Source organism: Vanessa atalanta, chromosome 17 (genome assembly GCF_905147765.1).
Source record: "Vanessa atalanta chromosome 17, ilVanAtal1.2, whole genome shotgun sequence".
Taxonomy (NCBI): Eukaryota; Metazoa; Arthropoda; class Insecta; order Lepidoptera; family Nymphalidae; genus Vanessa; species Vanessa atalanta.
This window is the reverse complement of record NC_061887.1, coordinates 8,678,415-8,705,301: the sequence shown is the minus strand read 5'-3', so window position 1 is coordinate 8,705,301 and position 26,887 is coordinate 8,678,415. Positions and strand designations below refer to the sequence as shown.

Genomic DNA, 26,887 nt, shown 5'->3' with positions numbered 1-26,887 from the left:
TATGGCGCTGCAATGGGGTCGGTGACGTCACTTGCCTATATTGTAATCTGTGGCACATATAATACAGTAGGTTAACAAGCAAGTGACGTTATCATAAACCCGACCAATCAAGAGCGTTTTGTGTCACGTGACAAACGTTTAAAAATTTTTGAATAAATTAATTGTTATTTTTAACTTTCGTTAATAAATAACCATTTTTAAACTCATAATATATACTGATTACAATAATTGACACTTTATTTTTTGCAATGTCAAATTGCCTATTGTCCAGTCGGTTCTCCATTACTTCTTCGATAACTAAGTACTTAATTCATTCATGTTGTTAGCCAGATAACAAATAACTGTACAGGCCGTTGCAGTACAGTACCCTTCGAGAGGGCCGAACCGTTTTGCTGCCACGCCGATTAAATGCGGTTTGACCTTTATACTAGTATAGACACACTGCACTGCAGCTATTTATTATTGGGTTATATGTCAACTTAAAGTAACAGTTGCAGCCAGAGTTTAGAAATTGACGTTCGTATCAGATACCGACAGATAACAGAGACCCGTTCAATCGAATTATGAAAGAGCACATATGTTTACGCACAGATTTGTGCACTGCCATATTTCGTGCGCGGTAAGACTATGTTAAGAATCACTACCATAAAAATCAAAATAAACATTTGCAAAGCATAAAGCCGACTTCATGTATAAATTAATTCTTAGGCTACCATTACATAAAGCCGGCGCTGAAGTTCAAATTAGAGCAAACAAATTAAATCGCTTAAGCGACTTAGTAGCCACACTGTCGTTATTTATCGTTATATATATATATAAAAAGAAACGTAGAATACGACATTTTTAAAACTAAATCAGAATTAGGATGGGATAAAAGTGATAGTTGCTTCAAAATCACTCACAAAAAAAGATTTCAAAACTGTTCTTCTTCGTATATTAAATGATTTTTATGTTATTTACCAAAATAGTCAAATAATGGAATAAGAATAGTCAAAGAGGATAGGAAAAAAAATAAAATAAAAATAAGTAAGCAATAAAAAGCCAACTGCGATATTTTGTAATTTATTATTCAATAATAAATCCATTCAATCCAAGATATAGCTCACCTCGTAAAAACATTTCTTTATACACGTTTATTTGTATATAATATATTCGAAAACAGATAAACAAGAACAAACATTTTAAAAGTATATATAATACAACACCATTCCACTTTACTACTTACATCCTATAATTTTAATTCTAATGTTTCGATAGTAATCTCGGTAAAACTTAAAAATTCTAAGCATCATTTTGTCCATTTAATTTTTTTTAGCCATATCCATACTGAATGTTATAGATTATTTAAAATCTCGACCAATGATATCTCGTCAATTATTGGGAATAGACTATGAGTTATTGTATAGGTAATCTATTTATCACAATCGCCGCACAGATGGGTACTGATATATTTTGGATGCTTTCCATATTAGACGGCCGTTAAATAACTCTTTATGGAATCTCTTTATGTTATTCCTTGAAAAGAATCTTTACTAAACAGTTTGCCCGTCCGCCTACCGACATCATAAAAAATATACCTTCCATCCATTTCATGAAAAATACTAATACTTAGGTTGTCCGGAAGAAATCACTACTAAATATTTTATGATAATCATTTCATTACATTATATGTGTGTGATGTACAATAAGAGTATTTATCTATCAATCTAAATACAGCGTTCGAAAGGAATTTACTAAAAACGTAAAAATGGCCTTAATGCATTCAGGAAATACATTAAAAAGGATACGGGAAAGTTCAATGACCATTAGACATGCAAACTAAAATAGACTTTATTTTATATACATATAAGAGCGTAAAAAATACAATATATAATTATTTAATCTTCCATTCCTAAAATATATTATTTTAATTCACATATTGTGAATGTTTCAACCGTTGTATTTGCATTAATCACTCTACAACTTCCATGGGCTTAACTGACAGTTTCTTAGCGAGAGCCGCACTTGAGTCCAACTGTTGCTTCACATAGGAAACAGTTCCTCTCGAATCTGTAAGCTGTGATGCATTTTTCTCCTTGTCACCTGGTGCTAACACTGGGAGACTTTTATCTGCCTGAAATTGATAAAAAGATTATACACAGAGTTGAGTAAATCTGATGAAAAGATGACTTCCTTATAGGATCACTTTATATAAATATATGAAAATCAATTAATCTTCTTCTACCATAAATTAACAAGTTTGAAATGTAAATAAAAATCGGTTTCTATAGACTAATTATTTGCATCAAAACATAAACGAAAATCTTTAGTTTGTAAAAGAACAAAAGAATATTTAATTTTAGTGGAACTGTTCAAACTTCTAGATCCTTCTCAAGTGTAGACACACATGAGAATTATCGGAGGGTAGATCGTTTATTTATCTATACACATAATTATAAAACAGTGTAGTTAAACATTGGCAGCGTAATGTCTTGCTCAAAATTGAATGAATTAGCAAAATATTACACCAAAAATGTTCAACATTTTTGGGGTATCATAAGGTGATATAATTATAATGTGATTTGATATTCTCTTTCTGCCATTTAAATATTTTACCGGTTCTAATTCTCTCCAATGTCGCATGCATTCTGTTAATCTGTCACCGAAACCTGGAGCGAAGTTTTCTGGATCCACAGCTATGAAACAATGGCCTAAGTTTGCTGGACCACCGTCCCCGCTGTGAGACCACGAGCGAATCTTGTGTCCGTAGTTTGAACCTTTGATTGAATTTATAAGAACAAGTTTTACAATTAATTTATTATATTTTTATAGATGAGCAGATTGCATGTAAGATTTTTTTACTTTAGGGTTTGATGGCATTAGTACATACGTATTTTAAATTAGGCAAAGCTAAGTCTTCCATGCATTCTCTACCCCTCCCTTTAACATTAGTTGACTGCTCTTTTGTAACTATTTGAGATATTTCACTGTTTTTAAAAGTAATATCAGGATGTAAGTGTGTAATGAGTCATCCTGGAGGTTTATGTTTGATTGCGCCACTTGCCCTTTTTATATAAGCATATACTATACGTCCCTTCTCATTAGAGATGGCCTAGTTCTTAGAACGCATGTATCTTAATCGAATTGGGTTAAACACCAGATTTAACCCCCCCACTGAATTTGCACATACCTAATTTGTGTTTACAATTCAGCTCGTTGTCGGTGGTAAAGATATAAATCGTGAAGAAACCTGAATTTGTCTAATTATACTAAAATATTAACACATATCCGACCTGAAACCTTTCTTCCAAAAGGAGGCAAAATCCTTAGCCCAGCAGTAGGACATTTTTAGGCTGTGACTTTATAATTGAGGAATATTTCGCTTATTTGTCAGATTCCAGATTAAGTTCTTTTCAAAATGTTTTCAATAACCTGATGATATTCCACAAAAAAGTTCTACCATTGCAGCAAGTCCAAATCCCTTGTACCCAGATGTGTCTTCGCCTCCGCCAAGTGGCATTAAGCAGCCCGTCTTGAAAGCCTTAAACATGAACAAAAAAATAATATCTTTAAAACAGTCTAGATAGATAGATAAAGACCTTAAAGAGCTGCATCGAAAAAAAAATGTATTATCTAAGTCGGTTTTCAAGATTTCTCGGGTGAGATATTTATGTGTGACACTCAGTCATTTTTACTATTCAAACAATCATCATGAAATTTAGCATATCCTTTGTCAGTAAACGAAATTTGTTAAATAATACCTGAAGACAATATCCTCACCCACCCTACGGCTTTTATTAATACAGTCTCAAACAAAATTGAGACTGTATTAATTTTAACTTAGAATGATACGTACCAGCTCTGCGTCCTGTGTCTCCTTACCGTCAGGGTCTTGGGCCCAACCTTTTGGTAAAGTTTCGCCTTTCCGCATTTGCATTTCTATCTGAAAATTTAAAACAAAACATGGAGAAAGTAAATTGTTCTAATATAGCTAAGTTCAATATAGCTAACATGCAGTAGAATAGAACTTGGAAAATATTATTTATGTTTTAAGTAGTAATAAAAAACTACTGATTTAAAATAGGTAGACAGGCCAATGGGCCAAATGATAGTAGTTCTAACCGCCATCCATAGACAACGGCTCTGTAAGAAATATCAGACATCTCTTCGTGTGACCCTGTGTCAGATACAAGAGATGTAACATCTCAGTTCCAAAGTTTGATAGTTTATTGATATACCGAATAGTTAATATTTCTAACATAGGAGACCTTACCAATTCTATTCTCTTATTTAGGCTTTACAGAAACGGTCTTCAAGTATAAAAAGTCCTTACCTTCCCAACGGCAACAGCCGTTGTCGCCATGTCCAAGTAAAAGGTTTCTTTGTCTGATCCTGGAGCGGCTACTGATAGAGGATTTGTTCCTAATGCTGCCTGAAAAAGTTGTAAATTATGACCAATGGTATATTACTGGTGGTAGACATATTTGTATTAGTCAGCCTAGGTGGGTACCACCATCACAAATTAACTTTCTTTCTTTCTGTTTCAGATTTTGGATGTAAAATTAAAGTGGATTTGTGAAGTTAAGTGGAATCAAAAACTGATTGTAGCAGATTTATTAACAAATTTCCTGGAATGTTTAATAGGGTAATACGTTTTTACAGAAAAAGAAAACACTATTTACTTAAAACAATTGTTATTTAAATATTTTCTAAGTGGTAAAGTAATTTTTTCCTTACATCAAAAATATGCGTTCACAATGAAACACTTTTTAATTTGTACGTTTGACACAAAATAGTAGATTATAATCTACCGAATCACAATCTTTCGACAGTTCACAATCTTGCGAGATAGATTATAATCTAAAAGTATTTACAATTTTACGGTGACAGATATAAGATTTAATAATTTTAAACAGATTTTCTGAATACGACAGCAGATTTCTAACTGTATGTAGATACAGTAAATATGTATTTACTAGATTTTTGATAAAACTTGTAGTAAGTAGTTAAAAGATAAATAATATTGCAGGCAAATTAATGTCTCACCTTTTTACTTCTCGTAGGAGCGAGTAACGGCGACGTGTTCGTGAACGCCATGCCGATAAGACCCTTATCCGCGGCTTTTTTCGACCAGTAGCCAGCCATGCCATTGTGATTTGAACCTGGTAACAAGTATTCATAGCTAAATTTACTTCCTGGCTTATAATTATAAACATAAACACACACACGTATGCACGCACGCACCCACGCACCCACACACACGTGCTGGACACATACGCACTCAAGCGCGCGCTCACCAGCTCATATATATACGGCTTTATTTTATATGTTAATCATAACTGTAAACATATTGAACACATTAACTGTAAAGCTATTGATTACAAATAAATAAATAAATACGTAAAACTTTGTAAAGATTTGTTGCCGGTATGTTCATTGTGGTGAAAAATACATTGAGCTAATGTTTTTTTTTTGTCATTTTATGGTATAGGTAGGAGGACGAGTATATGGGCCACCTGATAGTAATTGGTCACCACCTCCATTATACAATGGCGCTGTAAGAAATATTAACCATTCCTGACATCACCATTGCACCTACAATCTTGGGAACGAAGATATTTCACTGGCTCACTAATCCAAATCGGCACATAACAATACTGAGTACTGCTGTTAAGGACTATCTGTTGAGGGTTTTGTTTTCAAAATAGACTTCTACCATAATGAATAACATAGATCATTCACGATCTCTAACAAAGGTATTGCTTCAATTCAATGTCGTAGTTGTTTATTTAATTTTTTTCCTGTTTGGCTTTATCTATACGTAAACATTAAACTATTCCTGTAGAAGCAATAATGTCAAGTGTTATTTATTTCTGCGTTATCGTCAAACGTAAATATTTACAATACTATTATTATTGTAGTAAATTAACTTTTTATCGGCATTTTTCATGATTAATGAACCGTGATAGCACTCAGGGGTTAGAACGTGAATTTTAACTGGAGATTGTGGTTTCCAATCTTGGCAAGCTCCTCTTTATAATAAATCATCTCATGTTCGGCGGTGAAGGGAAACATCGTGAGGGTAGGTTCGTTGATTGGCAAAAATTCGCATTTGAGCTAAGTGGTAAGCAAATGTCCACAACCTCCTCAAAAGAAACCCCTAGGCCAGCAGAGGATCATTTACTGTTACTATTTTCATAATGTTTTACAAAAAAACTAAAATTGTCATATACGTTCCGTTGAATTAAGTTAGTAATGTTGATTATATAAATGGTTAATAATAGGATCATATTGCCATTGACGATAATTCAAATCGTTTTATGATTGCGAAAAATGACACACAGAATAACATAATAACAGACCTAGATACATAACCTACATATTTATATAATCAGGTAATTTACTAGTAGATACAAGGAAAATTTGTAGAATATTATGTGACCGTAAATACTGTAATACAATCATTAAATGTAACACTCTTAGGGAAAGGCTTTATCTGATTAGATATTTAAGAATGAGCGAATGAAGCATGAGGCACAAAACTTTTAATACTTTTTTTATAGCAAGGTTGAGCGGACTGGCAAATGATACTACATTACTGCCCAAAAATATGGGCGTCCGTAAGATATTTTGACCATTCTTCACTGGCTCATTCATCCTTCAAACCGGAACACAATAATCCTAATTATTGCTGCTTCACCAATGATGAGGGGAGTTTCTAAGCTTCCGTTTTTCAAGGTTCATAAAACTAAGGCACATTTATAACAGATATTGGATTTTTGAAAACTAATATTCGAAGCCACGTATCAGATCCATTGAAAAATAATATACATTGTTTTATTATGCATATATCTTTACTATAAAATGATATTAGAAAAAGTACACAGTAGGCTGTAACAAGATAACAAAAGAATTGCTTGATCGGCGGCACTAAAAATTATGTCTGGGCGGACGATTTATTGGCTATTATACCGAGGAAGAGATCCACATCATACTTTTCTTTTATCTTTCCGGCTAGGCAAGCGCGAACTTTTAACATTTTTTAGTATTTTGTGAAGTGCAGCAAACGAATTATTTTGATAAATACAGACAATCAGAAAATGATGTATATCACCGATTTGTTGTACCGTTAACAAAAAAAACCCTAAAACAACAGTTAAAGTATTAATTACACTATATTTACATACCTTTTACGGTCACCCATCCAACGCCGGTTTGTTTAGCCTTGTTTATGGCAATATCCATCGCGAAGTGGCTGACAGTAGCGCCGAGCACATTGTTAGCGTCCACCCAGGCAGTCGACGCACTTTCTTTCAAAATCTTTGGCTGATTGTTTGGTTTGCATGCTCCGGATATGATATCGTTCACGTAAAATTCTAAAGATATAAAAAAAAACACATGAATATGTATTTTGATTCAAATGATTAATATTTATTATTTAAAAAAAAATAGTGTTCGAGTTTATGTATATCTGTGTCACAGGTCAAACAATTTTATAATTAATTTAGATGACCGTGGCCTTTCGGAGACTATGCGCTCGGCACGTAAACGTAATACGTTCCGTTTGTTGATATTGTCTTACTCTGATTCTCATTTTTTATCTATGGCCTCACTCTCATACTCTGATGGAACGGAAAGTCTGACACAACCGGAAAGAGAACAGGCCCACAGCGCCGAACCGTAATTTTAGGGGGCCCTGGGCTAACACTACTTAGGTGCCCACCTAAGACATATCTAAACGTAGACTTGAATTAAATTGAATGGGTTTGATTAATTGCAGGACTCGCAGGGCTGCAAACCATATGATATGTTTAATTTAATAAAGTTACGGATTATTTCGCATTATAGTCTATTTTTGACTTTGACTTGACTTAGCTGGGGCATGGGGCATGGGGCTTCCTTGAATACACGGGGCCCCGGACTGAAGCCCAAAAGGCCATATGGTAGATTCAGCCCTGCAGGCCCTGAACCAACGTCTTTGTATGCTTTCCGAGACAGATATATATAGATTTCAGACTGCTATGGATCCATTCACTCACGAAGGATCTAATGTGTTATACGAGAAATAAACACAATAGGTGTATTGTAGTTACACTAAGAAAACTAGTGCAGTCGACAGTTATCCTTGACCGTCACAGATGCGGTCTGTCGTAACGTCAAACAATAAAAAAAAAACTATGATCTAAAATATATGAATAAGATCGCGGAAAGCTGATTATAATGTATGAAACTTTTAAGATATAGAATAAAAAAGAAAAATGTTTGATATGAGACAATACAAGAACCTAATCTATTAAGTCCATGGCTCGGATGTCCCACCCTGTCCGCCTCGATCAGCAGCTCAGCCTGTTGTTGTGCTGCTTTAGCCGCAGCTCCGACGGCTTTTAAGCAATCTGTCATAAATCGAAGAGCATCTGCTGTCGCTACCTTGCCCATTGCGATACTGAAATTAAAATATTTTATTCATTTGTTTTTTATTGTATTAATCGGCGGATAGGCAAATAGCCCACCTGACAGTTGTGGGGACCACTTACTACATTAAAGCTACGAAGAATAATAAACATTTCTTTTTTCGCCTGTTCACCATTAACCTTAGGAAATAAGATGTTGATGTCCCCTGTGCCTGTAGTTATACTGGCTGACTTACCCTTCAAACCGGAATACAACACTACTAAGTACTGCTGTTTGGCAAGAGAATATATTATTATCGATCCTTATTCCAGTTCCACACTTCTGTGTTACTTGGCACTTGACCTTGAATTGAAATGACATTAGATGCCGATGTAAGTTTTGAAGAATAATTATCCAGTAACAGATGATAGATTTTATTTGATGTTTATAATTATTCAGTGGAGATGTATTTTTAACATCAATTTCAGATGATCCTTGATCATTTCAAACGAAAATAATTATCCTTAAACAGGAAACCTGCGACTTATTATACCTACTTGTTATTAAAATAAGTCATAATTAATAATTATTGTTATTTTGTTTAATTCTGAAACAGTCTTTAATTACATTTAAAATAAATTTTGTATTAAATATTATTGTTTAACCATTGTTGATGTATTTCCGTCCTATCATGTCGTTATAAGATATAGAATTGTTTATTAACAAGCTATTTATATGACATACTTTTATAATCTACCTACATTTAAGATTATCATTGTAACTGGATTGCGTTAAATTTTGTGTTTCGTTGCTGTCCAAAACGAAATAAGAATAGTAGATGGAATTAACTTGAATAATTTTGAATATTTCTTGCCGATCTCGTAGCCGAGTAATTAATATTGCGAAAGTGACATATTTTTTTATCTTTTGACATACCTACGTAATTAAGGTGAGCTTATCTGTTGTTTTTTTTAATTAGTTTATAATTCGAATATTTATCAACTGATTAAATTCGTTTATTGTATTTTTAATTGTCTGTAATTTGTCCTTTTTATATAAACATATAATAATCTAAATAAAAAATTATTTTACAATACGTTTTGAATAAAGAAACAGCCTGTAAAAATGTTCCACTACTAAGGCCTCTTCGTTTGAGAAGGCAGGTATCAATTTGGTGGATACACGTTGGCTAATTTTCATCCTACCCTTGAAGGGTTACTCGTGTATTTCATTACCGCCGAGTACAAGATAAATTATAAACTCAAATAAAGCACATTAAAATTTAGTGGTGCTTGCCCGAACTTGAACTCGCAAGCTTGATTAAAGATTCAGGTATTTTAAACAATGAGTATTTTTATAATATAATCTAGGTTCTATGTATATTTTATAATTAACATACAAATTATATTTTGATTTGTTTACTTTAAAATTATTAACATTAAGTACTTAAATATATTGAAATGATTATTAACTTCAAATTATATTTAAAAAAACTAGCTGTACCTCGTGACACATTTCTAGAATTTAATTTCCGTATACTTATTTACCGTTTTTTTCCCACTGTCATGATATGTCCAAAAAGTTTCAAATTTCTTATGCCTAAGGTTGTAACTTGTCAGTAAACGATAAGATCACCTATTGGGCCACACATATTTATGTTTTCTTTTATTAGTTTATTTGTAACATAATAATGTGTAATGCAGTTTACATGAGTTGAATAATAAGTAAATTTACTTGGTGGTAGGGCCTTGTGTAAGTCCGTCTGGCTAGGCACCACCCACATACCATTTATTCTACTGCCAAACAGCAATACTTATCATTGTTGTTTTCCTGTTTGAAAGGTAAGTCGGTCAATGTAACTGCATAAGGGACATAACATCTCAGTCCCGTAGGTTGGTGGCGCATTGGAAATGTTAGAAATGGTTAAAATGTATACGATGCCAATGTCTATGGGCTGTGGTGACAACTTACCATCGGGGGGAAGATTTGCTCGTCCTATACCAATAATATACTTGCCAAACAATATTAAAAAGTATAATTTATGCCTATGTCCTTAAACATTTCAGTCATTATTATCATCGGTTCACTGTTGATAAGGTTACAAACAGGCATACTGAGTTACTTTTGCATTAATAATTATATTTCACTCTTACCGAAATTTTAAATTCGATGTTAATTTAATTTAAGCTATGAGATGTCTTTGTGACAGCTTTAGTAAAATTAATCTTATTAGATCCCGTCACTCGGACATCGTTTATAAATAACAAGAGTGAAACTATTTTTATTTTTATTTCGATGAGTTTTTTCAATGTGTTGTCAAATAGTAAGAAACTAATTTTGGATTACTTTTATGTTTATGGTTTTTTTTTTATCTTAAAAATGTGCGCAAAGGTATAATAATTATGTATCCCAGTTATTATTCGTGTTATAAAATGCTTAGCGCCGGTTCATTAAAGTAAAAACTACATTCTTTTTTGACTAAAATCTATTTCAAATTCAAATCTTTTTCAATTCAATTTTCCATTTATAGGTACTATTTGTTAAAGTCAAGGGTTAATTAAATAACTACAGAGAATTAATTATTATACCTATAATTTATTTATAGCATCGTATCATCAGGTTATGGAAATGCCAATGACCAATTCCCACTAAATGACCTTCAGATATAAAAAGGAAAATAATTTATTAAGCCTATTACACATACCTACATGTAAAAAGCTATCATTAATTCTTATAAGTAAAGGTTCAATAGTCGATTTAGTATTGATTATAATATCTTATTTGTATGTTTTATTTCAAATACCAAAATGCGATCTTTATTCTTTGCACACGAACAAAATACGAGTATCTGATAGCAAGAATTTGGGGAAAATTTGTATAGGTTTCCTCCCTAAGTTTAAAACACGATTTTATTCCTCGGAACTCCAACTATCGTAGTTTAAATAGAGATTATCTATATCATTTGTTATTACGTTTATAACCTAAAGCAAACACATTTTCATGAAAAATAAATACTTACCAAAAAGAAAACAAAACAAAAGTTGTAAACAGAATACACTATACAGATAATATAAGTAAGGTAAATTAAAAAATAATGGCGCTGCAACACGTTTACCTTACAGGGCTTTATGTGACTGACTGCTCTATGCTCTGTAGTTTAGGTGACCGGCACAGTGACGTTAGACGTTAGATAATCACAAGGTGAATGTAATTTAAATGAGTTAGTTGTTTAGTATCAACTTTATTGTTTTGTATACATTATATTGTATAGACGCGTCGATCGATAATCTGGGTGGAATGAAATTACAAAATAATTTTCGATTTCAAATAATATGTGTATATTTAATTTATGTGATAACTTAATTTTGTCCTATGTATCTAAATTTTTCAATTTTAATTGCTATAAATTTGTTAGTGGATAAAATATTTTCTATTGGTATTATGTAAATTACTTTCGTAGAGATAGTTTTAGATAATCTACAAACAATAGCAAAATAAACAGTAAACTTGAATCATAAATTTACTGTCAATAATCACAGATTACAGTCGACTGTTGCATGACTAAATCAGGAACAAAGAAATATTATTTGTATACATTTGATTTACATAAAGCCTTAACATTGAATAAATCACAATGAGTAAAGTGAAAACACATTCCATTTAACTATTATCTTAATAATACGGTAAATAATTTTATATATATAGCACTTTTAGAATAAACAAAAACAAAAAAAAAAACGGAATTTAACATGAAATATCCCCGTACTGCAATCAGGATTATAAAAAAATGCCAAGGAATGAATGAATTTCTTTAACAATTAAAAGGTTGTATTAATTTTGAGGATTATCAGAAATAGTAAGCAAATTTGTCCAAAATATTATCTATTATTACAATTGTTAATGCAAAAAAAGATAAATGAAAAGAATGAATAGGAGAATTAAAAAAAATAGCTTGGCAGGCTGGCAGCACTGGTCGCTCAGTTGTTTCAGGGAAACTCGCTAGATGTCACTAGCATTCACACTTCACTAGATAGTATAAAATAAAGTCGCTTACCGCTGTCCGTCTGTCCATGTGTATGCTTTAGATCTTTAAAATTACGCAACGGATTTTGATGTGGTTTTATTAATAGATAGAATGATTCAAGAGGAAGGTTTATGTGTATAATACATGCAAAATATAATAGAAAAACACTGAAAATTTTAGAGATTTCTTATGTGGTGTCGTAAATAAACGCATTTTTTACGCTTACATTGCAAACGCTGGCTGGATCCTACAAGATATATCAAAGTAATGTACTTACAGTATTGTACATATTAAAAAAGTCTTCAAAAAAGTCCGCGACCATTCTTTATCCTTTATTTTCGAAGCGATTTTAAACAATACAGCATTCATCCTTATCTAATTTAAGTATCTTAAATACATTCTGCATTTAATATAGATCAATATGGCCCTTTACAGCAAATAATTTAAATTAATATTTTGGAAGATATTACAGATTTAAAATACAGGGACAGTGGTTCATATTGTCTAATGGCTGAAAAGCTGTGAACATCGTATTTAGGGTTATTGGTAATTCAACGTATTCCCGTTAGGAGGTATATTATACTTTTTGTTTAAATAATGCAACTTCAAAAAAGTATTTAAAAAAAGTGTAACAATTTAAATCTATTTTTTCTTCTGATTTATAAAAAACGATTATACACCGGTTATTGATAAATATGAAAACAATAATTTTCGGTCCAAATTTAAAAATGCGAGACGCAAAACGATATTTTCTTCATAAAAATGCCCTAAATTAAAAAACCTTATGAAACCTGTCCTGCAGATTATTTTAAAAACATTACCGTTTTCTTAGCTCTTCGAAAGTGTAACAACTAGGAGCTTATTTCAAAGCAACCGAAATAAAAAGAACCACAGTGGAAGCTGGTGGAAATTTGTAGTCGACATGACATGACATGAACGAATTCGGACTAAAGGTCGCTCTTTAAAATTACCACAAAATTAATTAAAAACAATACCCAATGTAAATAAAATTAAAACACAAATTTTTAATAATAATATATGTAAAAAAAGGCACGGGCAACAGTGAGCCCGTGGATATTATTAAATTAAATAAAAATAAAAAAAAAACCGTAATTAAAGAGAGAATGTATATATTTATATCTATATATCGATATAATCATATTCCTTTCTACATAATATTTTCATGTTATGTTTGTTTTACGCTAAATATCGTTATTTTTTCAAAACCCAAGTGGTTGAGGGACAGTCAGATAATACCTACAATTGTTTGTTAAAAAAACTTTAATAAATAAGCCATATGATTAAACTAAAGATTATATAAATGATAAAAAAACATGGAACAACATATTACTTGTTGACTTTCAGGCAGAATAAATTAGGAATAAATAATTGTATTTAACGGACATAACATAATATTTAAAGTGTTGGAAAGGCATTTGGAACCGGTCGCGGTGGTAGGCTGATAGCTTTACGTGTTCGTTTACAAAAGATCAATACTTATGAATGATGAATGTATAATAATTTGATTATTTATATAGGAAAATTATAGTTTCCACTAACTGTCTGGTTGGTCAATTGGCTATTCTGTAAATGATTAAATCCCAAGGTCCTTGTACGAAGCCCCAGTTAGCGCCAATAAAAAGTTATTAAGTTTGAGTTGAGAATTTCTCAATAGCATCCCGAAGTTTTTAAGTGTTTATATCTCGGAAAGTGAGTAAATTTCTTGGTGTACTGATTGAACTCTCTCTAGTCATGTAAATTTGTTCCCATATGATCGTAAGTAAGTGATCTTCTGTAAATAACAAAATTTCCTTGTATTTATATATTAGAGGAATCTCTTCTTTCTTTTTATTCTAAATAATATTATAAATGCAAAAGTGACTTTGTTTGTTCAGTAGCAAAAATAAATAGAATTTAGTAAAAATGTGCGTTATACCGTTATTATTTAGTACCGTATTGTAGCATACTCTAATTGTGATAACAACAGATAAATTGTTGTAAAAACATAATAACTGTAAACGACCGACCAAATAAATTGGATTAATTTGTTGCAGAATGACAAATACATTTATTGAGCATTTTTTTTTTAAATACGAACTTTATTCTAAATTATATATATTTTTGAAATATGAAAAGACACTAAACAAACAGCATAACCAACGTACGATTAAATCTTTTTATTTTTTAATTATCATAAGTAGTTTCGATGGTATGTGGGATCAAATTATATTTGCTTATACATAAATACTGGCTGTAATGTACTCTCCGTAGTCTTGTAAAAATGTAAATACTTTCGATGTAATCAGATTATTGTAGCGTTTCTTAAAAAAAATATGTACATACTTTTATTGCTATGAATTATATATCAGTTGAGTTTATCAAAGTATATTACGAAAGTTCAACGATTAAAGAGACATTTTATACGAGGCTGTGCTTGTTGAAACAATTGTTTGATGTTTTTAATGTTGTCATAAATGTTCCGTGTTGAATTCCAAACAGACAAATTTTATTTGCAATAAGTTAAATCACAAAGTCTCTACACTTTGTACTGGTTTTGTTCTCGGATATTGTAAGTAACCTAACTTAAGTATTTCATATTTTACGTCCTGTATTGCCTGGGCCAAATTATGCGTTATTTAGATAACAAAATATCGCAGAATTTTTTATCGTTACTTTTTTTTTTTACTTTTTTCATAGTGATTTTTCTGCTTCTAAAGACAAAGTTGGAGTGAGGTTTAATGATTTACGTATGTTTAAAAAAATAAACTGAAATCCGCTATTATCTTATTTATGTAACCTAAAGTAGAGAATATTTATTAGAATGTTTCATTGAAATGTTCACTTGTTTTGTATTATTTTTGCAATTTGTTTGATATTGCCCGCTGTGCTACTACGCCGGCGCTTCGAATTCGAAGTGCCCAAATATCATTAATAAGTCATCTTCATAAATATTACAGTTTTTTAGTAAATGCTTAGGTATATGTAATGCTAAATTCTTGCTATCATTCTACCTTGAACCATTTCATCTCAGGTAATATTCAAAACGCTGTATAAATAGTCTTTTACTCATTAACAGATGCCGAAACACAGATTCCATTATTAATAGCAGAGAATAAAAGCTAGCTTCTTTAAAAACTTTCATGACCAATTTCATCGCCTTGGATGATTTATTTTAAAAAACAGCGTAACAGTTTTTTTTTTCTGATAAACAGAAGCCTAAACAACGCTATATATATTTAGCTATGTACAAAAAATCAAAAATTACCAAGTTCCATACAAACTTTTTTTTCACAATCATCGATAATTTTCAAGAAAACTATTTTATTTTCAGTAATCAAAGATTTAAACTTGATTGCATAAGTATTTATTTGATTGACGATGTAGTTTCGTAGAAATAACATGAAGTTTGAAGCTTAATATTTTACATTTAGCCTGGTATTCATTTCTTATTTTCTCAATAATTATATATTTTTTATCATTAGATTCTAGAAAAGGCAATCTCGTTTATTTAGTGCTTTCAGAAATACCTTACTTACTCATTTTTATAGGTGATACAGCGTTCAATTTGTACTGAAACATAGACATCTTTGATAACATGCATTTTTAACAAATAATTTGTCAAATAGCAGTAATACTTATTCAGGATTTTTTCTAAACATTCTATTGAAAAGAGACTAAACGTTTTTACAGTATTTTTGTTCGATTAGCTGATAAATATTTGGCTCAAGATCCCTTACAAAAATGACTAATCTGGCATAAAGGCTCTTACTAGATTAAATAAGCATTTTGCTTAATACAAGATTATGTACATGATTTAAAAGCGTGAAGTTAGCAATTACAAGAATTAACAATAATAGTAAAATAATAACATACAAATATAAACAAAATAAATTAGTTCGCTGACAATTTTGACAATATTTTTTTGTGAAACTTGTTTGATTCAGTTGATTTTCAGACTAAATTTTTTTACCTACGGTATTTCATTGTTGAGTGACTAATGATTTTCCGGTAGAATTAACTTCAAGAACCAGCCGTCACGGATAGTACTGAAAGAAAATCAATACGTAAATATATTATTTTCAATATTATGATAATAAAAGGTATATTTATAGAGTTGGAAATAACAGTATATAAATACTTTAGTTGAGTTCGAGTTACCAGAGGCAACATTGAGTTTATTATTTTATTATTCATCAAACATCAGCTCTACGAGAGTCCTGATTAATTTAACTAGAAAGAGTTATAAGAATACTATTATATATTATATCTCTTAAAGTTTTAGTAAATCTATATTAATATTATAAATGCGAAATTAACTCTGTCTGTGACCTTCACGTTTCTTCACGCTTAAACCACGGAAACGATTTAAACGATTGATATAGTTTGAATACAGAGACCTTCCTCGGTATTCAAACTATATTTATGTCCAATTTAAGTCCTTACTTAGTCTAATTATTTTAATTTAGGTACGAGGGATTAAAATAGAGGGTGTAAAGTCGCATACCGGTTCAGCTAAAATTGTAAAAATAAAAAAACTATAATTGTAAAATTTAGCACACCAAACGTGCAAAATGTAAAACCCGATGTACTTAACAATGGGGAATCGATGGATCTAGTTGAAACAACTGAATTTCTTGGCCTTACTCTTGATGCCAAATTACAGTGGCTCCCCCATAAACATAAACGGATTAGCGGGTAGACTGAGTTCTGCGGCATTTGCGGTCAAAAAAATTAGATTATTTACCGATGTTGATACGGCTCGCCTAGTTTATTTCAGTTGCTTTCACAGTATAATGTCCTACGGTATTATGCTTTGGGGTAACGCAGCCGCTATCCATACTATATTTGTGCTGCAGAAGAGGGCTATTCGCGCAATCTATAACCTGGGAGCCAAGGAATCTTTGAGGTATAAATTTAAAGAAATTAAGATATTGACTGTTGCTTCTCAATATATATTCTGTAATGTTTTGTATGTACGGAATAATAAATGTGATTCTCATAACGTTGGTACAAGAAACAAACACATTCTTGTTACTCCTGTTACTCGACTGCATAGAGTCAGTAACTCTTTTGTGGGGCAATGTATACGCTTCTACAACAGGATCCCAGAAAGCGTTCAAAATGCTTCTGTTGCGAAATTTAAAAAAATTGTTAAGGAACGCTTGTGTGCGAAAGGTTACTATACAATTAGTGAGTTTATGTTTGATAGCACACCTTGGGAATGAAACGATCGCCTCCTGGCTGTTTGTAGTGTTTAATTTGACCATCAATAAGAAAGTGTAATACTTATATATTGAATAAAGGAATTTGAGTTTGAGTTTGAGCTAGTATGTTTAATATAATGTGATTACTACTATATATTACATATAGTATATATATATATATATATATATATATATAATTTTTTTTAAATTAACCAAACATTCCACTTGATGTCATGTTTAAATTATTTAATTGTAATTTATGAATCAAGCATTGGTACAAATATGTTTTCATTTGAAAGTTCTCCAGCATTTTTTAAGGCAATTCATTTATCTTTTTCTATTGTTGACCTATTTTAAAGGATAAAACTTTCTAGCATTCATGGTTTAAAATACCACAAAACACCAAATCACTAAAAAAAATTAAATCAAGCAGCCTTGTCTTCACCACAACAAGCACCAGATGCAAGCAGTGTTCTAGCGATGTCCCCTCCCTCTAAACAATATTTTTATGAGATCTTCTGGGTCGTCACATCGACGATCCAAGATTTGACACACTCAAATGAAAGTAATTCAGCTTAGGTAAATAATTACGTACTTTGTAACCATTAACCACAACTACTTTGACTTGTCATTTACAAAAAATCTCAATTACATAAAAAAAAAAAAATTGAAAAGGCATTTAAGGAAATGTATTTTAATAGTTTATTTGCTAAGATAAGATATAAAAGGCAAACTGTTTGATTTTGTCGTCAGAATCAGTTTGTCCGCAGATTGCATTGAAGATTAAATAGCAGAAGCGTGCTTCTTGTCGTAGTGAGCAAAATTTATTATTTCTGTTTTTTTTTTTTTTTAATTCAGGATAACCTCAAACAAAATAAAGTCATAATTTTCAAGTATGTGGTGAAATATATTGATATTAAGTATTGTGAGCAGCCAAGATGGCCGACTGTATAAAATATTGATTTAAACTTAAAAGCGAAGAAACCTTGTATCAAATGAAATGTTGGCACACGTGAGCCCATTTGTGGGAAATTTACTAGTTTTTATTGTTTATATTATTGTTAATAGTGATCATGTCGGAAGTAGAAGTTAAAGAGGCCGAGCGGTTCATGGTGGAGAGTCTGGTGGCAGCAGGAGCGCCCTTGACAGAAGCAAAGGCTCATGCTGACTTACTTCTTCACGCGGACACTGTTGGACATTTCAGCCATGGATTAAATAGACTCGGTAATTTTATATAATATAAAAACTTAATTTATATTTTAAGATATTGATTAGATTTTTGCTATGCAACGCGGCCATAGAAAATCTTTGTTTATATAAATATTAATGAATCAATGAGTTTTAATGTTAATATGTTTACCCGTACTTTAAAAACGCTAATGAAGGCAACGCGGAACTAAAATATATATAAAAAAAAACTATTTAAGCAGTACACTAATGGTAGAAAATGAAAAATATAAATAATAAGTAACAAGAAAAAAACCAAAATTATGAATATATAGATATCCTCTCGAAATCGGTGGAATATAAAAAAATAGTAATCGTCTATGCCTAAATCTCATTGTCTTTGATAATTTTTGGAGTATTATGTAGGTAGGTAATAACTAATATAATAATACAGTAATAGGGGTATAATCGGCAACTTTTCTACTGATATTAAGTACATCATCGGGTCGTTCATTCCATCTTAAGGATAAAAATAATGCCTGAGATAAGATATTATATCCTTACACGTGTGCAATAAATAAGCGTGTAAGCCATTTTTCAAACGCACGATCTTCAGACACTAGGTAATTATATAAAATTTATTTATATTTTTTCAGAGTTATACATAAACGACATAAAATCTGGAGTATGTAATGGTAATGCAAAGCCAGTCATACTAAAGGAAACAATAGCAACCGCTTGGGTCGATGGATGCGAAGGTCTCGGCGCGACGGTCGGTAACTTCTGCATGAATCTGGCAATTAAGAAGGCTAGAGAATGTGGCGTAGGATGGGTCGCTGTTAAACGTAAATTTAATTTTAATAATATTTCATCATAATATTGTTGGCTAATGATAAAGTATATAATTTGATTAGTTGGTAATAGGGCTTCGTACAAGACCATTTGGGTAGGTTAGATAGGTTAGATTAGGTGGGTAGGGCACCCACTGAACACATATTCTACCGCCAAACAGCAATACTTATTTTTAGTGTGTCCTGGCTTGAAAGGTGATCCAGTGTAAACCGGTACAGGGGACATTACATCTTAGTTCCCAAGTTAGTGCCGTATTAGCATTATAAGAAATAGTTAACATTTATTAAAGCGCATTTGCCTGTTACCTATTCATTTTAGAAAAACAAAATTATAGAATATTTACAACTTATGCATCAGAATGTATTGACAAAAGATTAGGTACTTAATGTTTTTATTAAAGGGTTTACGCTTATCATCGTGATCCATTTATATATAACCACGCACTTCACTTCTAACACACTTCTCACTAAAAATATACAAACAAAACACTGAATGCAATTTCACCGCACGGGTATTACATATTCACTAATTTGTGAGCACAGTAGAATAAAATCTAAAACATCCTTATTACCAAAAAGGAAAGCTTTTGAATTCCGGTTATAATACATTTCATTGTTATTATTGTGATAGGCTGTAATCATTATGGTATGGCTGGTTACTGGGCGTTGAAAGCAGAGAAAGAGGGCCTTATTGGCATGTCTTTCACGAACTCCGCAGCAATTATGGTGCCGACAAGAGCTAAAAAGGTAAAATGTTATAATACGTCAAATTGTCTTTACAAGATGATATAGAGAAGTGTAAAAATAAATTACGTGTTATAGTTTATCAGCCTTACTGTGGCTAAAAAGCCGTAAATGTTTAAAATTTTCTTTATCAGAGTGCGAATGGAACTAACCCAATCGCGATGGCTGCACCGGCGACTGGAGGTGATTCCATTGTCGTCGACATGGCCACAACCACAGCTGCCATGGGAAAGGTAAAAATGAACCTTTTTATTGTATCTCTGCTAATTGAAGCATCAATAGCGTAATGGTTTACTACACTGTCATAAAATCGGTTCATTGTTTGAAGAAATTGTTCCTTTTTTTACAAGAATATTACTGTATTTAAAGGTAGAAGTTCAAATCCGTAAAGGAGAACCGATACCAGAAGGTTGGGCCTTAGGACCCGATGGCAAGACTACTACGGATCCACAAGTGGTAAGTTTAAAAAAAAATCTTTATTGCAATCCAATAACTGCACCATTAACAAAGTTATATAAGGTACAATGGTTGGTCTTATTATGAAAACGGCTATCTTTTCCAGACAAAATTACAGTAGACCTTAAGTTATAATCTATAATGATCTATTCTATTAGTATAAATGTGAAAGTAACTTTGTCTGTCTGTTGATGGTCAAACTGCTTAACCGAATTTGATGAAATTAAGTATGAATAATTTGTGTACTTTATTAAAAGTTTAGCAAAGACATTTCAAAACATATTGCTACAATATTTTACAGGCGTTTGATACAGGTCGACTTCTGCCTTTGGGTGGCTTTGAAAAGACAAGTGGTTATAAAGGATTTGGTCTGAGTGCAATGGTAGAAGTCTTCTGTAGTGGACTTTCTGGTAAGTTATAAAGGAAGGCCTTGCTATTGTCAAATAATTGTTGAATTTGAAACGCGCTATCTTTAATTTTATTTTGATTTAGGATTATTAATTTATAAATTGTTCAAGATTCTTGGTTACATGTAATGTACAATAATGGTTTACGAGTTACGTCACGACTGATTTAGAAAAGCTGAAATATTAAATATTTTCAATTTAGATTTGCATATTTTTCATCTCACGTGATTTAAAAAGAAATGAACTTACGTATTTTTAGATTCAAAATGTTTTCATTGTTCAAGTAAGTAGTAGGGATATAGTCTTATTCCAAAATTAGGTTCCCGGGCTACTCACAACGTACCACTATGGACTTACAACCAGACCGAAGCCCCAAACCTCGGTCAGTGCTTTGTGGCTATAGACCCGGGATGCTTCGCGCCCGGTTTTGAAGAGCGGATAGCGGACTGTCTCCAGCATTGGAGGAATATGGAGCCGGTCAGTATTTTTTGTATATATAATTAAGATTTTTATTTGTTTTTTTTTTCTTTTTTTAATTATTACATCTAGGTAGGCTGACAAATACGCTATCTGGTGGTAAAGTCACCTATAGACATTGACAGTGTAAAAATAATAACAGTTCCTTAGTCCTTACATCGGCAATGAGCCAACACTTTAAGAGCTAAGATGTCATGTCCCTTGTGCCCGTAGTTCCGTTAGCTCACTCACCCTTAAACCTGAAATACAATAATATGTAGATATTTTTGATTGATGTGATGAGTGTTTGGCTAAATTAATATCTCCGTTTCTAAAGTCTATATTTTGGTTATCGAGGGAATCAAATCAACACTCAGGCGGCAATTTAGTTGTGGGAAATTTGTAATCATTAATTTTTCATAGAAAAAAGTAACCTTAATAAAAATTAAACACAGTAAATGACAAATGTAGGTTACGTTAAACATGTCCTGTTACAAGTAACTGTTTGCCAAAGTAAGTAAAATTATGATAAATGTCAACTTTCTTTTGGCTTCGGTTCAAGACATACTTTAATGTCGTTTCATTTCTACATCCGTAAAACGACGTGACTTCACTTGTAAAGGATGATTTCAAAGACATTGTTTCTATGTTGAGTTGTTAAATTGTTTTAAATTCAGAATTATTTAACGAATTACTAAATCTAATTTTTAACTAAACCTTGAACATAGATTTCCTGATGTTTACGGATAATTATCATTTTTTTTGTCCGAATAACATTCAGCTAAAAGTACATATAATACGTAGTTTATTTATATAAAAAAAATTACGACGTTGCGGTTTAAGTTTATTTATTTTTTTAAATTTACGTAGTCTGTAGTCAGCACAACACAAAGCCGCCAATCAGTTGACTTCGGCACGTTATTCCAAAACAATGTATAATTATAGAAATAAACGCTACGTTTTCACAGGTTGATCCTTCTCTCCCAGTATTAGCTCCAGGTGATAAAGAAAAGAATAACGCTAAGGCTACAACAGCCAGAGGAACCATAACTTATCCTCAAGCTCAACTAGACTCTTACAAGCGAATGGCAGAAAGTATTGGTGTTCGACCATTGGAAGTTTATGTGCAGTAGTCCAAATAAAATATATAACAAATGGGTTTTTTTATTATATTGCTAAAAAAGTGATGAAATGTGGTGATGTCCTGACCGATCTTGGCTCAGCAACCACTTTCAAAGGAATACTAACCAACTTCGCAGGTTATCTTATACATCTTAGTGCACAAACGTGCGCAACTGCACAGTCCTTATTCCGGTTCGGTAAAACCAACACGATCGGAGAGAGTTCAGACACATGACCAATATTACACACTTTCCGAGGCACGGCAGTGTTAAATGTTAACAATGTCAACTTTTTGATGAGAATTTTAGACATAAAATACAATTGTTTTTCTTTAGTCTCCGGACATCAAACATTAACCCATAAAAACGACAGGATTAAAAGTACTACGTTTATTGTTTACCGTCACTAGCTTACTTTCTTGTCGGGTAATAAGAAAGCGGATAGCGCAGTATGTCGTTTCTTAAATGCCGACAATACTTTGAAATTGTTTTACATACTTGGGAGTGATACTTGTAGGAATTCGCGCAAAATCTTCAAACATTGTAAATTTTACTATAGAAAAAAATATCTTGCCTTCAGAATAACACTACAACAAGTACAATTTTATCTTTACTCGTGTTCATACATACTTATCGCAAATTAAATCAAAAATAACTTATTGTACTACTTACGTAAAATACGTAACAAAAACAATAAACGGTACAAACTGATTCTATTTTGCATAGTACAAAAACAGAAAATAATAAAAATTTGGAAAATCCTAAAGTGCGCGACTAATGACGCTATTTGAATAAAAAACAACAGTTCTACTGAAACTTATTTATGTATATATTATATCTTCTGGTTTACAATTAAACGACGCAGTAAAAATAGTCATACGCAATAGGATAGAACGTAAATTGAAGGTTTTAAAAAAAAAATACTACATTATTTTCAGATTTCTGGAATCGGGATTTTTTTAGGCTATTTTGATTCAATTAAAGATTAATTCACATTAAATCATATTTTAATAAGTACCAAATTAATCTCTATTATATCATCTTTACAGTGGTATGCAAATAATATTGATTCCGTGAACTAACGAGAGTATAATAATAAAAATATTTTCAATTATTTTTTTGATCGTAAGGCGCTCTGACGCTTCCCATCAAGAGTCTTGCAATAAAACCCTTAAAGTTCATATGAATACTAAAAAACGTGTTCCTTTGTTTAAATGCTAATACGCAAGTTGTTGGTCAGGCGCCAAATATCTGTAATGAGTTCATTCCGGGTTGCAAGGTTGAATTGTTAGAACGCGACATAGTTTAATAAGTTCTTTACCGTTTGACTCATAGAAACTATGAAAGAACAAAGGATAGATTTAGAGTAACAGTTCCAAAGCTATTATTATATTATGCCTTTCTCCTACTCGACATACGTAATCATCCTATAAAAAACACCATTATTAATATTTTTAACGCTATACAATATCCACTAACCTTTGGTGTAACGTTCTATAGTTTTTATTGAGTTTAGTCATGTATACTGTATCTGTTCATTCATGCCCCTCTACGTTATTACCGGCGTGTTTTATTAAGGGTGACGTTCTTGCTTACAGTGTACCATAGTATGCGTCATTCGCATAAGAGAGCAAAAAAAAAATTGAAAAAAGATTTTAGTTGTTAGTGCACATCCATATTTTAACGTAAAGGTGCGCGCCTTCCTTTCAGGATAGATCTATGATATCTATGTCCATGATTTTACTTTTTTACCAGCCTGTGCATGATTCTATTATGAATCGCACTTCTTAGGCAGCAAAAGGCAGCTTAACTACATTAAACGATATTAAGTATTTTAATTTCAATACAAGTAAGCAAAAGATAAGTAAACAAACACCAATATTAAACATACTCCATCTTTGTCAAATTAACCAATAAATATTTTATTTTGCAAAAGTTCAAAAGGATTTAAGAATAATTCATTATGACATAGTCCTAATTTTACTGCACGAATAATGCAATTCGTAAAATAAACATTACGTAATTTATATGCAAAGTATAATTTAATATTTTTAACGACACGTGATGGCTTTTATATTTATAATTTTTTACTAACAAAATACGACCGTTGCGCACACCATGTCACGGTTTTTGTACGAAGAGGTCGACACGATAATAAAGTGTACAAAAGCCGGCTGACAATAAATCTGTTAAAAATATATTGTATGAGACTTTCGCCGTGGGACGCGAGCGATTTGTGCTAAGTAAACACTGTCATGATTAACTTACTATCAAACCATCCGCGAACACTCAATTACCAAACCATTGCCAATAAAATCTGAATTTATCATATAAATATTCAAATTAAGCGAAACTTAAATAAACACGTGATTTTTTTAAATTATACACCTATATTTTATGTGTGTAATATTATTATTTTGCTCTAGTGATACAGCACAGCTTATAAGTCTGCATAATCCGAAATGATCCAAAAAAAGGAATTATGTATTTCTGTCGAGAAATTATTAGTTACTGACTTAGCACTTCGGCGCTTGGCTGTGTTATGTTCCCGTGCATTGGAGAGCTCGTAAAGCAGATGATCTTGCGCCTGATTTCTCTTCGGTTGTATCAGATTTCCGTGCCATCGGACTATGAAATGAGGAAATAGAGAGTCGCATCGTTTTGTGTACTATAATGATTTCTGTGCAGATGGCTAGACTTTGAGATTACCTACTGCGGCTGAAATTCAGTCTGAAGGACATCATTAATAAGAGCGATTTATGGTGTATTCGATATAATTAATTTGAATACTTGATATTGAAGTTAAAGAGTTCTTCAGACTACATTACTACACTAGAAACTTTCTACCTAGTGATTGGCCTCTTATCGATGCAGGGTTAGGTAGGTAAATGGTGCAAGTTAGGCCAAATGTTTTTCTTATTTGAATAAGGATAACACTAAGAATAACACTATTACATTGTCATATCTTCGTTTTTTGATCAAATCATCATAATTATGACTAAAATTGCGTTTAGATAGAAAAGGGTAAAGACGTCCCGAGACGTCTCTAATCCGTTTATAAATGAATAAATTTTTAAAATAGGTATAAGGTAAATTGGAATAATTAAAATGGTTAAGACATATCAAGCGATCGAGAATTATTCATTGAACGATAAGCGAATGCTGGTAAATATTTTTTTACTATACATTATATGTAGTAAGCCTAACGTTTGCTGTATATGAATTGTATTGTAATTGTTGTTACACGTTGTTTTCGACTTAATGACGCTTCAATATAAAATATTAACGGTGATTTTTAATTAAAGTAGTATTTTTTTTCTGAAAAAAATCTAGACAATTAACTATCGTGGGATTATCTTGCTGTTGTGTCGATAACTGGGAAATAAATCTAGAGATGTAACTGTACTTTAGCAATAAAACAGCGCTTTTGTTAACTGTGATCGTGACAATGACTATTCAACTCTTCCTTATCGTAATTGCCTCAAATTATATCAACAAAACATTCATTTATAATTAATGCTCACATAATAATGACTCGTGGTGTTGTTTGTGACATTTTTGACGTACATATTTAATTTATTAAATTGATAGAAAAGACAGTCCGAAGCCGTTACTTTTATTAATCAATACAAATTAAATTATTCTTTATTCACTCAAATCTGCAAATCATGAATGCGTGGAATGGTGGCAAAATCCTAGTAGAGTTTCCCCACTCTATCAATTAATACATTTCAATCATTTTTATTTATTTTTTTGTAATTGATTATAGTTACGGCCTCAATGTAAATACCATAATCAGAATCTAAGTTCTACCGACAAAACCCGGCAAGGAACTCAGTAGTCATTATATTCGTGTACTTATACATGCGATTTCATAAGCATTTTTATTATAATGTAGTGTAAATAATAAAATTTACAATATATAATATTGTAAATTAAAAATATACTTCTTTTAGAAAATTACCAAAAAAAAGAATAACCTATATCATGATTCATGACACAAACATCCGGACTGCTATCGATCGTAAATAAAAATCATTTGACTGATTAATGTTCGTACAGTCATTGTTATAGTTACCGCTAAACA

At 31.7% G+C, this 26,887-nt stretch overlaps 2 protein-coding genes across 5 annotated transcripts; one reads left to right on the top strand and one right to left on the bottom strand.

Moving 5' to 3' along the window:
• Positions 1-1,307: 1,307 nt before the first annotated feature.
• On the bottom strand, positions 1,308-11,525 carry LOC125070347 (uncharacterized oxidoreductase YjmC). 2 transcript variants are annotated; one of them, XM_047680175.1, is made up of 9 exons: positions 11,390-11,525; positions 8,265-8,422; positions 7,167-7,355; positions 5,026-5,141; positions 4,313-4,411; positions 3,836-3,922; positions 3,412-3,520; positions 2,596-2,756; positions 1,308-2,113 (listed from the first exon to the last, which is right to left on the bottom strand). In XM_047680175.1, the coding sequence occupies exons 2-9, from the start codon at positions 8,413-8,415 to the stop codon at positions 1,952-1,954; spliced, it is 1,074 nt and encodes a 357-aa protein (XP_047536131.1). In that variant the 5' UTR covers positions 8,416-8,422; positions 11,390-11,525; the 3' UTR covers positions 1,308-1,951. The 2 variants fall into 2 exon arrangements, with proteins under 2 accessions (XP_047536131.1, XP_047536132.1); XM_047680176.1 differs by having other exon boundaries at positions 11,486-11,509.
• LOC125070346 ((2R)-3-sulfolactate dehydrogenase (NADP(+))-like) lies at positions 9,155-22,834 on the top strand. Of its 3 annotated transcripts, none has more exons than XM_047680173.1 (9): positions 9,155-9,319; positions 18,667-18,822; positions 19,422-19,610; positions 20,248-20,363; positions 20,495-20,593; positions 20,730-20,816; positions 21,118-21,226; positions 21,543-21,700; positions 22,648-22,834. In XM_047680173.1, the coding sequence occupies exons 2-9, from the start codon at positions 18,672-18,674 to the stop codon at positions 22,810-22,812; spliced, it is 1,074 nt and encodes a 357-aa protein (XP_047536129.1). In that variant the 5' UTR covers positions 9,155-9,319; positions 18,667-18,671; the 3' UTR covers positions 22,813-22,834. The 3 variants fall into 3 exon arrangements, with proteins under 3 accessions (XP_047536129.1, XP_047536130.1, XP_047536128.1); XM_047680174.1 differs by lacking the exon at positions 9,155-9,319 and adding an exon at positions 17,973-18,177; XM_047680172.1 differs by lacking the exon at positions 9,155-9,319 and adding an exon at positions 18,352-18,411.
• The last annotated feature ends 4,053 nt before the right edge of the window (positions 22,835-26,887 follow it).

What these genes read in the sequence shown, in the direction of transcription:
- LOC125070347 (XM_047680175.1), bottom strand. Translation starts at nt 8,415, where the DNA reads ATGGGCAAGGTAGCGACAGCAGATGCTCTTCGATTTATGACAGATTGC. An exon ending in CGGCTGTTGCCGTTGGGAAG is followed by an intron (nt 3,923 to 4,312) that starts GTAAGGACTTTT and finishes TTAAATTTTCAG; the next exon opens with ATAGAAATGCAAATGCGGAA. An exon ending in ATTGGAGAGAATTAGAACCG is followed by an intron (nt 2,114 to 2,595) that starts GTAAAATATTTA and finishes TATCAATTTCAG; the next exon opens with GCAGATAAAAGTCTCCCAGT.
- LOC125070346 (XM_047680172.1), top strand. An exon ending in CTTCTGTAGTGGACTTTCTG is followed by an intron (nt 21,227 to 21,542) that starts GTAAGTTATAAA and finishes TTCCAAAATTAG; the next exon opens with GTTCCCGGGCTACTCACAAC. An exon ending in ATTGGAGGAATATGGAGCCG is followed by an intron (nt 21,701 to 22,647) that starts GTCAGTATTTTT and finishes ACGTTTTCACAG; the next exon opens with GTTGATCCTTCTCTCCCAGT.